At 38.0% G+C, this 13,045-nt stretch overlaps 1 protein-coding gene across 1 annotated transcript in view; it reads right to left on the reverse strand.

Annotated features, from left to right (window-relative positions):
* Positions 1–3,299: 3,299 nt before the first annotated feature.
* Positions 3,300–13,045, reverse strand: part of LOC139115784 (doublecortin domain-containing protein 2-like) — a 52,023-nt gene continuing 42,277 nt past the window's right edge. The window contains exons 8-9 of the mRNA XM_070678141.1: positions 12,458–12,678; positions 3,300–6,432 (exon numbers count right to left, since the gene is read on the reverse strand). Coding sequence (XP_070534242.1) covers positions 5,947–6,432; positions 12,458–12,678 — 707 coding nt within the window. The 3' untranslated portion in view covers positions 3,300–5,946. The remainder of the gene's footprint in view (positions 6,433–12,457; positions 12,679–13,045) is intronic.

Genomic DNA, 13,045 nt, shown 5'->3' on the forward strand with positions numbered 1-13,045 from the left:
TCTGTGAACAAGAGGGCTATGCCCTTTCAAACTGAGTGAGTTATAACAAGGCAAAGAAAGCATTTGTGCACTTTGTAGAGCAGTATGATGTGTGTATGCATGTACATTTTGGTGTGGATGAATTTGCTCTGCAGCAGGTACAAAAAAAGCCATCAATTTGATGAAGTTTGTGGATTTTAGCTGCAGAACGGCCAAATAGGCATGACTAAACATTCTGAAAACAAACTGGAACATGACAGACTGCTCTGCTTGAGCGGGTACTTTGTAACCATGCATTTTGTGACTGTTCCAAACTGCATATATTTGCCACATTCAGATATTGGTGCGTGTGCTTTTTTTAATAGTTTGCTTTCATTTTACCTCCTTTATTGCTTCAATGACAGGATCAGTATATCAAATCACTCAGTGAGTTTACAATAAAGAAATTCTTTTAGTTGATGCAGTTGTCATGGTCATAACGGCATTAGTGAAGTGGGTGCCATGACAGAGACAATTACTGCCCTCTAGAGGTCAAGTCAGATGATGAGATGAATGATTCTGTTGCTGGTCTTTCATGGAACTTTCCTGTGCGACTTTTATTTGAAAATTCCTGCAGTGACTTGTCAGTGTTAATTAGGGTCTAGTGGAGATTGTCGATCCGGCAGATTGACAGCAAAGAGTAGTTCCATACATCTGTTGATTGGCAGAGTTAGCTGGAAATACTATGTCTATTTCAGAAACACGGTCACAATATTTGGTATATTGACTCAAAAGCAAGGTGATATGCTACGTTATTAAATCTCCGGCTGTGAGAAAAGACACTTTTAATCTGTCACACCTGAGAATTGACCTTGACCTACAAGGGTACTGCAGAAAAAGTCACCAGTCTCTTTCACCATGACCCAAAAAACTGACGTTTGCTTTTTTTACAGCATGCAGGCAAGGGCAAACAAGTGCAATATTGTCAATGTTTATGTGGAGCTCAGTGCCCAAGGTGAATTCACTGGTCCTGCAGTCTTAACAAACAGTCTTGTAAGATAGTACCATAGTCGTGAAACATACCTACTGGTATGTTTGACCAGAGCAGCAACAATATTTCTACAAAGTCTTAGAGCAGAACTCCGGATGGTCCCACCAAATTTGCCATGCAATGGATTATGGCTGAGAAAGTCATTATTATTGTGTTGACCTAAATATTAATCATGATGTTTTCTGTATTTTCTGTTTGCAGGAAGTATTATTTTCATCCTACCTATTTTTGATAATCTCAAAACAAATTTCGCCATGCTGAAAACCGACAATTTGTGTAGGTGTGGTTTGAAATGTTGCCTGGCCTGTTAATCAAAAAACCCAACAAAATTGACTGTGTGGGCATACTTCAGAGTCAGTAATCCTGCGATGTTTTCTCTGGTATTTTCTTGAAGTGCCTGACAACAAGGCACTTGAAGAAACGTAAAAAAAACATATGGTGGAATGTGCAGGATCATCAACGTTAAATTTGTCCAGTGTACCGAGACAGCCTATGTACAAATGCCAAGCAGAAGAAACAGGCCTGGTTTGGGCATTATGGGGTACTGCACTGATGGCGAGAGTTCTCTTGGCAACCTGTTTTATAGTGAGTGTGTCTTTAAAGTCATTGCTGGCAGGTCTTCACACTCTGGTCCCATTGAATGAACAATCATTTACTTAAATAGCATCACCATTTCACCTTTAATGGTCTGGAAAATGTTCAAATCCGTGTGATGGCCTTTTCAAGGGTCTATATGCTTTTGTCAGGCTGGTTAGAAATGGTCCTGCCTTGAAAAAATGTTAAGTAAGTGCTGCGCAGGACGGAACGGAACAATCAGGACAGTGGTGTACATTGTTGGTGCTGTTTGCAATCTCAAGTACTGCGTCACAGTGACTTGGTTGAATTGTGTGTATACACCTGTTTAAAGGACAGTCACGGGTAGTGAAATTTCTATGGTGCTATTAAAATTTAACAATTCTTCACAGAGAGCGCCTTGAAGCATTCTTGAAATAACCTACGACTTTAAATTCGCTTGGGAACAATGTTCAAAGCGTACTTTTCATATTAAACCTGTCAGTTTTGAATTGACGCAATCATTTGAGTCAGTTATTTTAAAAGTAGTGACAAGAAAATAATTGGATAAAACAATGATTCCCTAGGCTGTACTGTATCTAAAGCCCAACACCAACGTAGTCTTCATAAATAATCACACAAATCTTGAATTCTGTCTCATCATTGATGTATTAAGTTATAGTTGACAAAGTATTCGGTAGAAATGACCCCCTACAGGGCTATAATATGCCCTTTAATATTTCAACAAAAAATTAAATGCAACGATTATTCGCATATTACCAGTAACTTACAATAAACAATAAATATGCATGGAAAGGCAGCAAACAAATTTCACCAGATTTGAGTGTTTGGTGTCTGGAATTTGAAACGATGCACTTTGAATAAATTTGTGCTCTGTGCAGTGTGACTTGGGTTCATGTTAGATAGTGTCTACCAAAGATATGAGGTCAGAGAGTGTAGTGTAGTGTTCACCATGGTGACAGCATGACAATGGCCCTTGTCTTGTTTTGTTTTGTCGTTTCACTGTTAGGATTTTTACCCTGAAGGTCTTATGTAGTTTGAAGACTTCAAATTGCAAAGGGGTTCACTTCCTCTGGTGAATATCATTGAATCACAAATTCTACAACAGTGTGGACATTGTTGGATATTTAGTACTCTTGCTTGTGGCACATGCCATTTTAAAATGAACATGTTTTCATCCTGTAGGCTATATGCCGCACAACTTGTCTTTTCCAGCTCCCTACAGTGCTAAATAGGGATGTGGTGTGTCTTATTGTTGGTCTACGTGTCCTTTAGGCAAAACTCTCCACACTGAAAGAAGGCCTTATGCATGGTCACACTGCACACTCAGCTCTATTGGTTTTATAACACACTGGGTCTGTGTCTGAACACTGCAGTGTCTGTAGATGTCCAGTGTCCAGTGTTTACATGCAGCGCCAAGACAGATTACAAAGGAAGCAAACAAGAAGACATATCACAAAACGATCTCTGTAAAAAAGAAACTGGACACATTGTCTTCACAAAGATGGGTATACTACCGAGTTAATTGTTTATAAATTTCTGATTTTCATGAATGATTAATATATATATATATATATATATATATATATATATATATATATATATATATATATATATATATATATATATATATATATATATATATATATATATATATGATCAGACTATGAGGTAACTAAGGAATGGGAAAAAGAATGCCACAACACTAATAATCCACTTATTTTCATACAATGTTTTATTTGTAATACATGTAATAAATCAGTTGAAATGATTCTGGTTCATTGCCATGGCAACCTGAGATTTTGAAAGGAAAAAACACGCATATAAGACCACTTTGTTTTGTTTTGTTTTTACACATTTCAACCAATGAAAAATTGTCTTGGAAAATGATATGCATTTCACAACAAAGGTTGTATGTATGGTCCACACACAAAACACATCAGATTTGCAAATTGTTTTACAGTTTTTTTGTTTCACAATGGGTTTACAAAAAAAAAGTTGCAAATTGAAGGCAAATGCAATGAGTTTTTGCAGAAATGGAATACTGTTGTTGGAATGCTAATACTATTGAGGTTTTTCGGAAAGGATTTTGACAAAACAGAACTGGTCATGTGAAAACTATGTAGGTTAGAATGAAAAGCTTGCATTTCAAAAATTTCCCGCCAAAATTTCTGTACAATTTCCCCCTTTTTCAGCATCTCACCCAAATTTTGTTCATTTTTATCAAAAATTGTATACGTCTCTCGTCATTCATAAAAATTATCAGCAATTCTGTTATAAAAGGCCTAAAAAGGGCACGCAAAAAAGGACGATAAAATATTTTGTAAAATTTCAGGTATTACGCAAACTGAGATGACAAATAATAAAGTATCATTTTGCAGAATGTGTCTTACTGAGTCATCCACAGGGATCAGCAGGAATCACTATTGTTCGAACGTGAAATCCCATAACATTCACTGATATGATACAAATTCAAAGCCTAAATTTACAGTCACCTCTCACAAAACCCTGTGACAAGATTTTCAGAAATGATGAATTTGGAAAATCATCAGATAAAATTCCGCAGACCTTAGAGGATGGCCACTTAGAAAATGCTCTGTGCAACAGGGGAGGGCTGAGGTGGTTGTTGATAACTTGCTCACAGCAATATATTGTGCTAAATTCTCCAGAACTGAAAATGTGCACGGACAAAGTACACTCTCTCTCTTTCCTCTGTGAAACACAATAAGCTAGCCTACAGTCCTAAACCATACACGGTAATGCCAGACTGGTAGTCTGTTTTGTCCATTGCTGTTGTCATGACAACCATTTACAACCACCAGATCTGTAATTTTCATGTCAAAATCGGTACAAAAAGCAAGGTAAAAATGCTAGACATTGTCTTCTCTGAAGAAAACTCAACTAATATTTTTGATCAGTTTTATATCAGCACCTTTCTCACAGCTTGTTATATAATATTAATAGGCAAGATCTTTTATGGATTCAATTTTTTTCCCAACGGTTGGATAAAATTTCTGTCGAATAAATACATCTCAGTGGGGAAAAGAAAGACAACAATTTATAGTCGACAAGAAAACAGGACGGATTTCTGATAGTGAACTGAAAACATGGTTCGAAAGAACATTGTTTAAAGTTGTTATAGTTGACTTTTACACTAGTAAGTCACTCACACAGTGATTCTATCATCAGTGCCAGGGATGGGGAGGGTGGGTGGGATCGATGTCATGACGGAGTATGCATGGATGTTACGGTGCAAAATACTGTATCAAGCCAACACTGTAACTCCAAGCTTTATCAATTTTTCATGTCTATAGTACACGTTGCTGTATCCGAAGGTGGAGATTTTTAACAAAAACAGTTGTGCAAGTGGATTATTGTTTGAACACCCACTTCAGAATTGCTTGTTGTAAAGGTTGAATGCAAAACAAAATATACAAATTACAGACGTGTTCATGCTGCAACATGTGTATTTCATATGTTTTGTCAAAGCATGCATGTAAAGTTGTGTCAGACACCTCACCCAAAGCCAAACGCTCCCACTGGGGCTAGGGGGAACCTAAGAATCTGTGTAAGAACAGAACCATTAGAGCAATGTCAGTATTTCCAACACATTAAAACACAGTGTCATGGCAAAGCTAATTAGTTGCACAAAACACGGTTTAGGCTGGGTTTTAATACATGTATTCATAACAAGTCTTAACTACTTACTAACCATTACCAACACATTTCAAAACAAAAACAATGTTTACTAATTTACAGAGAATAAAACAACATACAAATTCTAATTTGCTGACGCTTTTCCCACGTTTCACGTCATGGCTTCCTGTAGGATACAGACTTTAGTAATACTTCGTGGTGAAAATTCCAGTCAAAATGCTGCTATTCATGTCAAACATAGGTTTTTGTATTTTTAAAATGTAGCACACTTGGATAAATGTTTTTAAAATATACCTTTTTTTAGTTTCATTTCTAATTGGCCACTCCAACCATAATCAATTTGTAATGAAATATTTTGTACTAACTACGATAAAAGATAAATAGCTGTATTTACAATATGATATGTGGCATTATTAATGGTACAATTGTCTCATATTTTTTTTTCTCTCTTTCTTTTTTTTCTTAAATTATGTACAGCCGGAGGGAAGGACGGACACTACAACAGACAGTCAGCCAAAGTTGAAATAGATGACATTGTACTGATTAAATAGGTTTTCCCTTGAATGAATTTAAATGAAATGATAGATATGTGTGTTCACTATACAAGGGAGCAATGTTATGTCTGTTGGTTTTGCCGCATGGCATTTATTTATTTTAAATCTTTCATAATGAGGAAAACTTCGACTAGCGATCAGGAGACGAGAGTTTTAGATGTCGTTGACCTTGGAGGCATCGTCATCATCTTCTTTCGGTTTTTCGGAAGGTGTGTCGCCACCATCTCTGGGCGCTTCCGTTGGGGGCGCTTCTGATTCTCCCGCCACAGAGATGTCCTCCTGAGTTGGTACGTCTTCCGGGATATCCTCTGGAACCTCCTCTGGCACGGTCTCGTCCTCTTCACGATTCTCCTCGGTCGGCGCCTCTGCGGCAAAGGTCTGCGTGGGCGATTTCGCTGGGCTCACGGTTCGGCTGGCTGATTGAGGTGGGCTCTGCTGAGGGGTGGCCTCGTGCGACGCTTTCGGGGTGTTTTGCTTGCTGCCGGCGGCGCTTGACACGGGGGCAGACTTTGGCCGACTGACTGTGGCATTGCTGTTGGTGGACAGGGTGGGTGATTTAGGTGGGGGAGACTGATTTGGGGTGGAAATTCGGCTCGGAGTAGGCGTCCTCTGGGGGGGACTGGTTCCTCGGTTGTTGATCTGCAGGTGTAAATTGAACACATTTCATGAATAAAGTAAAGTAACGAATCAACAAGTTGTACATGTCATGTCTACAATCCATTACGTTACAAATCAAAAAGGTTTCTCTCTTGACACACACACACACACACACACACACACACACACACACAAAACTCTCAACTAAAGTGGCTGCAGTGTTTCAACCCACAATATGCTAAGTGGCACTTGTGAGGGAACCTATTCTTGCTTGTTTCCCCAAAGCAAGCTTTCAAGCTTCATCTGACTATTTTCCTGAGAGCAAATTTTTGTGTCAGGTGTATCGAACCCTACAGTCACCCTATGACACCATCAAGTTGGTACAACCCTACTCTTTCTCATTACTCTGGTTGAAACCATGCATGGATTATTAGGGGAAAGAGGCTGGGATAATAGGTGGCAGTTATACTTGGAAGGCGATGAAAACTACCCTGAGTCATGACATATGTGCTTCTCTGACATGAAAAACATTTTTCATCCTGAATTTTTTTTGTTTTTCACTGATGAATCCTGCTAAGATTGCAAAACGTTGGGTCCACTTCAATGGGAACACATTAGGTGTCTATGTACATCTCAGAGACTTTGTTTGTTAAGAAAAAAAGAATCCAGTTTATTAAAGATGTCCTCCAGTGTCAATGATTTCAATGTAACGATTCCATGTAACTTTGAGGGGACTCAGATTATGGCTTTTGTGCAAGTATCTCACATTATAAACTCCAGTCTGCGGTTCATTTCCTCTGCACGTTGCCAAAATTAGATAAAGATGTAAATGCTGGAGGGAAGGTCAACCATCCATTTCTCGATGGGGAAAGTGTGCTTAGGAATAGACAATTTTTATCATGAAGCTGTCTGTCTTCAGCACACCTGAAGGAAAATGTGGCACATCGCATCCTGAGCCTCAGAGAAGAAATCAGTATCTGAGGGTGCCCCTAAGTGATCAATGACAAACACACCCCCTAAGACAGTGTTAAATTGTAGCATGGATCCAGCATTCTTCAGTCTTGCCTGTTTTCTTTTCATTTTAATAGTGACTGAAACATGCAGAATGCCCTATGTACCATCATACAGACAACTTTTTGTACCAAAGTGTGAATATGAAATTTATAACCCTGTGATAGACACCTGGCACACATTATCATGATAGATTTATTATAATAAATTTCTGTATAGAGGACTATAAGAAATTAACACACCCCAGTTTTTGGTTTGATCTAGCTTTTTTCTCAAAATGGGACAAATTTCAATGATTGGAGCTGCCATACAGGGCAGAGGAATGCAGATACTATTTGGATAAAAGCTGCAGGGAGGCTAGATATGTGATAATTATGCTGAAGAAGCGATAGCCACTAAGGTGGGACTTACCCTCATCGGGGGTGAAGTCGAGGGAAGGCTGAGCGGAAAAATAATGCACAGATTTGTCAATGATACATTAGATATCAAATCAAATCAAATTCACATCATGTATGAATTCTACAGAAACACTGAGACAATGTTGAGACCATACAATGTGTGTTGGTAAATTTTGTACATGATTAACGATTCAGACAAGTTCTTCGTATTGATTAAGATACAACTAAACAGCGACTAAACAGAGTTTAGAGTATATAACAGATACATGAAACAGCCAATCAACCACAGACAGGTTATATTGATTACAGCTCTGTTCAACCTTTTCTGTAGCCTGCTTTGGTACAACCCTATGAACTCAAGTGGCCAGGTTGGACCAATGCACAATGAAAGGGGGTATGAATAAGGTTTGTCAAAACATGCTGGCCGTCTATTCATAATGGAAATTGTATCAGAATTAGTCAAATGCACTGACCCTGTAATATCTATAAAGATAGAGCAATGGTTCACGTTTGGGTACTTTCAGTCACAGGTGATATTCACATCAAAATGACAATGTTGTTGTTCTTTTTTCTATCAGATAGAGCCACAAAATATCAAAATGACCCATGCCCAATTGACCCTGGCTTGATTTATTGTAATGGCAGAATATGGATACATTGTACTGTAAATACATCTATCATAAATCACAACCTATCTACATCATAAAGGATCACGAGCAGTGGACTTTGCCTTCATCTCAGAGATGTCATTTCGGTAAAATGCATCTCCAGAATAGATATTTGGGATGTCAAATTCTTATAATTCTTTTCTGATCTACCACTTGTGCCAGCTCATTTTGAAGCCCTTGGAGTAAATAAAATGTTGACAGTCTAATTTTTTGTGAGTTTACAGAGGTATGGTGGCCAACATGAATTTCAAAATATGGTAACTTTACAGTGAAATGTTTCAAAAACTTGCACAGTGACCCTGATGTTTATATTTGGTTTTGAAATGGTTAAATATTCCTTGGGGAAATTAAGTTTGAGCGGATGGCAAGTCTTTCATTTTCGAGGCTTGAAGAGCACAAATATCAGAGTCTAGCTGAAAAAAACGGACAATATCCTATATGATATGAGTTTTAACCATATATATTTAGCCGTGCAAAAATCTGAAGCGAACAAGTTTGCTATATTGTTATTTGCAACATCTGACAACGAACAGTTGAAAGTACTACTCCATCATACTGACACAATATCTTAGTTATCTGCTGGTATTAATGACAATACAATTTCAGCTTTTTACTTCTGATGACAATTATGGAAAGAATAATTACTAGACCACAGGGATTGGATAGGAGTAGAAGTGAATGTCCAGGATGTGTGACCTTTGACATTAGAGTTCTAAGTTACAATCCCAGTAGGTAATTGACCGATTTAAGTGGTACATTATTAATGTATTCAACCTCATTTTATGTCGGTTGGGTGTCAAATTTTATTGGAAATAATTTATTCCAGCTTCTTTCCTGACTATGTGTTGAAGCTTTCGTCATTGTAGCAATCTCAGCATGTAGCCATACAATATTTCATTCGTAGAAGTCCTCCTTCAAAAATGAGATAAAATGGAATCATGCTTTCATAAGTTCATAAAAAATTTAGTGACCACGTCATTGAAACCACATCAAAACATGGTTCTTTTCAGGAAATAATACCTTAATATCCATAACGACACAAAATTTATTTGATATTATGAAAAGTTCCAACAACAAAAATGAGATGACCTATAATGTTACACTATTTAGGTTGTTTTGTTTTAAGCTCAGGGAAAAATAAAAGAACCCATTTAGAATGGGAAGTTTGCTTAGAAAGATAGTAGAATCAAACGAAGACAAAAGAAGCACACATTTCAATTTTCATTAAGTTTAACCCTTTGAGTGCTGTAATTTTTTTCCCTCCAAAATTTTAGAGCAACATTTTACCAATTTTTATGAATTTTTCTGGAAATTTTGTTGTGATAATTTTGGACCAAATGGCCATCATATTTCATTGGCTACAGTTTCTTATCAAAATTTTGGCAAAAATCTGAAAAAAATTGACTTGGGTACATTTTATACAGGCGGCAAAGATTGACTTTGGCACTCAAAGGGTTAACAAATCCTTTTTGGTCAAGGCATTAGCCACATATGGTGGCTGTCAACCTAAATATGATTGCCCCCTTGAACTTCTGAAGTGGATAGTTCATGAAGGAAAAAAACAAAGCTCTCCTGTAACTAAAACAGTAGTAATCTGTGGACTGTCCTGTCATCCGATGATTGCATTGTTAGTAACACGATCAGTTCATTGTGCACACACTTAAAAGTCAATCAGTCATCCAGTGGAGCTCCATAAACAGATGTTTGAAGTGCATCTGTGATCGCAATGGTGTCACCTGTTGCCAGATGGTAACAATATTGCGCCGGCTGTGGAATTGAACAAATGTTTGCAATGTATGGTATTCTCACAGAAAGGGAGAGCAAGAAAGAAAAACCTTTGTAGAATTTATTTTATGCATTGGATCACAGGGATATCCAATTTGGAAAATCTCATCAAAATTTGATAAAAAAAGTTTCAGGAAAATTGTAAATGAAATTTAACTTAAGATCTCAAGAACCAAAGTCACAAGTCATTTAGTCTTTTTTTTCTGGTACCCTTGACAAAATGGCATTTGAACTGAGGTACGAGTTGCAATTGGTCATTATTTTGTCAAATATGGAGATATAGCAAACAAACAAACAAACAAACAAACAAAGCCAAGTTCATTTCTTCCATTCATAGTTTAACTTCAGAAATAATGTCAGAGAATGTAATTAACTTTTTTGTATGTTATTTTTATTTCCCTATTGACAGTCTAAGAGATTTTTCAATACCATTTCATTGGCAGTCATCATTCACAGATACCTAGGTATGCAGGATTATTGGTTTTCATTTTTGATGTATTATGGCAAAGTCAATTTCCACACTCAATCACCGAACCACTGCCGCGAATTCCTACTCTATGATGCCATACGTCTTTTTTTGTAAATCTCTCTGACAGAAATGCCCCACTGGGTCTGTTTGCCATGGGATAAACTCTTGGCAACCTGGCAGTTCAACGCCGCTGACCGACCACGGCGTTGCTATTCGTACCCGTCTCCAAAACAATAACGGCTAAGCTGACACATGCCAGCCAAAACACAGTTTTTCCACTGAAGTCCGTCAAACCAGACTGTCCCACTTTTGCGTTGTCGGGATCAACACAACTTCAAAGACACACAGAATTCAATTTTGAAGTGTCTACTTTTGTGACACACCCGTTGAACTCAATCACTGATCGCAAGATCCTCAAGTACACTGATAAAGTCAACACTATATTTCACACGCTGGACATAGCACAAGTGTACACAGTATGATATTTTTTCCCTTGTGAAAAAAATCGCTAATGTAAAGTTGTCCAGGAATTCAGACTAGTGATTTATCATTCTGCTTTATTGGCAAAACTATTCACTTTTGGTTACTTGGCATTTTCCATATTTGCTTTTCTGTTTATTCAAATGTTATTTCACACCTGTGTATTTGAATTCCATGTATATTGCATTTTATGGACTAGATTAAAATAGGTCAATGATGTCAGGTAGGCTTACACTGGTATTTCTAGTTCAAAAGGACCAAACCCCGATGATTTTCAGAACACTGCGATGAGTTTATCTGATTAACCCTTTCCATCCCCTTGCCAAGTACATGGAACCAACCACTCTATTGAAGACAATGGGGTTGTACCAAAGTGATGGCAAAAGGGGGAAACTGTAGAATAGTATGTTCATTTTGACCCCTTCCTTGGCTGGAACGTATTTATCCACTCAAAATAGCAGTAAGAATATCACACAACTATACTCAAGTGAGAGACAGTACTCTATTTCAGAATCTGTGGAGAGCAGATCTCCATGCATTGAAGGGCACGCAGAATTTCAACAAGCAATTCCTACATATGTTTACAAAAAGAAAACACGGAATCTACAGTAAAACTGTAACACACCAGGGCACACTCATAGCTTGGTTTCATCTATAATACACACAGCAATACTGTATATAAAGCAGCTAGCTATGAAATCACTCCAGCTATAAACACGCTAGGCCATGCATGGTGGGTAGATTGTGTCAAGCTATTGTGTTATGGCAAGTACATCCACGTAATCATTTAGTTTTCATCGAATATTAGTTTGCTTGTGCAGTTTAATTATATCTTTCTTTTTTTTGTTTTCCAAAACAGATTTTTTTGCATCTGTATTAGTTGAATTAGTGTCCAGCATTCATGCAGTAACTGCTGTAATTTTGAAAGTCCGAAAATTTGTATATATATGCGGTGAGAAAGGCATGCAAAATAATGGTGGACTGCTGAATGGGCAGAGATGTATGGATAAACATATCCATGAATGATGTTGTGCATCCGTTGCTTATGCTTTGTCTACAAGACCGCGGCCTGAACGGCGAGTGGACCTTAGCGTAGACATAGCATACACTACGTGGCCGTACTCATTCATGGGTATGACTGAAGTATATCACGTGATTGCAGTGCCGACAGAAAAACCACATAGCTCCACACGAATCTACCTACCCGAGTCACATCACCGGGGAAACCATCACCATAGCATTCAATTTCAACTCACTTGCTCATCGGGTTCGGACTTGTTGTCCGGCTCGGAGGCCTTGGTGTCGTCGTCCTGGAACTCCGGCTCGTCAGTGGCGGGCTGGATGTCTTCATCCTCCACCTCCTCGGCAGCGACTTGGTCGATGGGTAAGTCAACAGCCGTATCATTGTCTTCCTTCACTTCCGTGGCATCTCTTGTCTCTTCCCTCTTTTCCTTAGCCTTGTAGACACCGTTGGGATCTGATAAACAAAAGACATGTTAAATGAATTCAAATACTTATTTGCATGTCGTATTTACACTCTACTATAGACAGCAGCCTAACTCCTTCCAGGCAAATAGCAAATAGTCAAAGGTACTAGATATTTCTTGCATGATTTTACCGTTCATTCTCATTTTCCCATATTATACCAATGTTGCATGGCTATAGAAAATGACCAGAGGTCATATAAAAACATTTGATTGGGCACAGATTTACAATACATGCGAGTCTACCAGAGTTTAACTTGCCTGGCCTTACTAGTCTACCCTACTTATTCTACCAACATTTCTGACAAAGTGTTATGAATTTTCAGAACTTTCTTCGCAGCGACCCTATTACGATGCATG

This window comes from Ptychodera flava, chromosome 17 (assembly GCF_041260155.1).
Source record: "Ptychodera flava strain L36383 chromosome 17, AS_Pfla_20210202, whole genome shotgun sequence".
In the NCBI taxonomy this organism is placed as follows: Eukaryota; Metazoa; Hemichordata; class Enteropneusta; family Ptychoderidae; genus Ptychodera; species Ptychodera flava.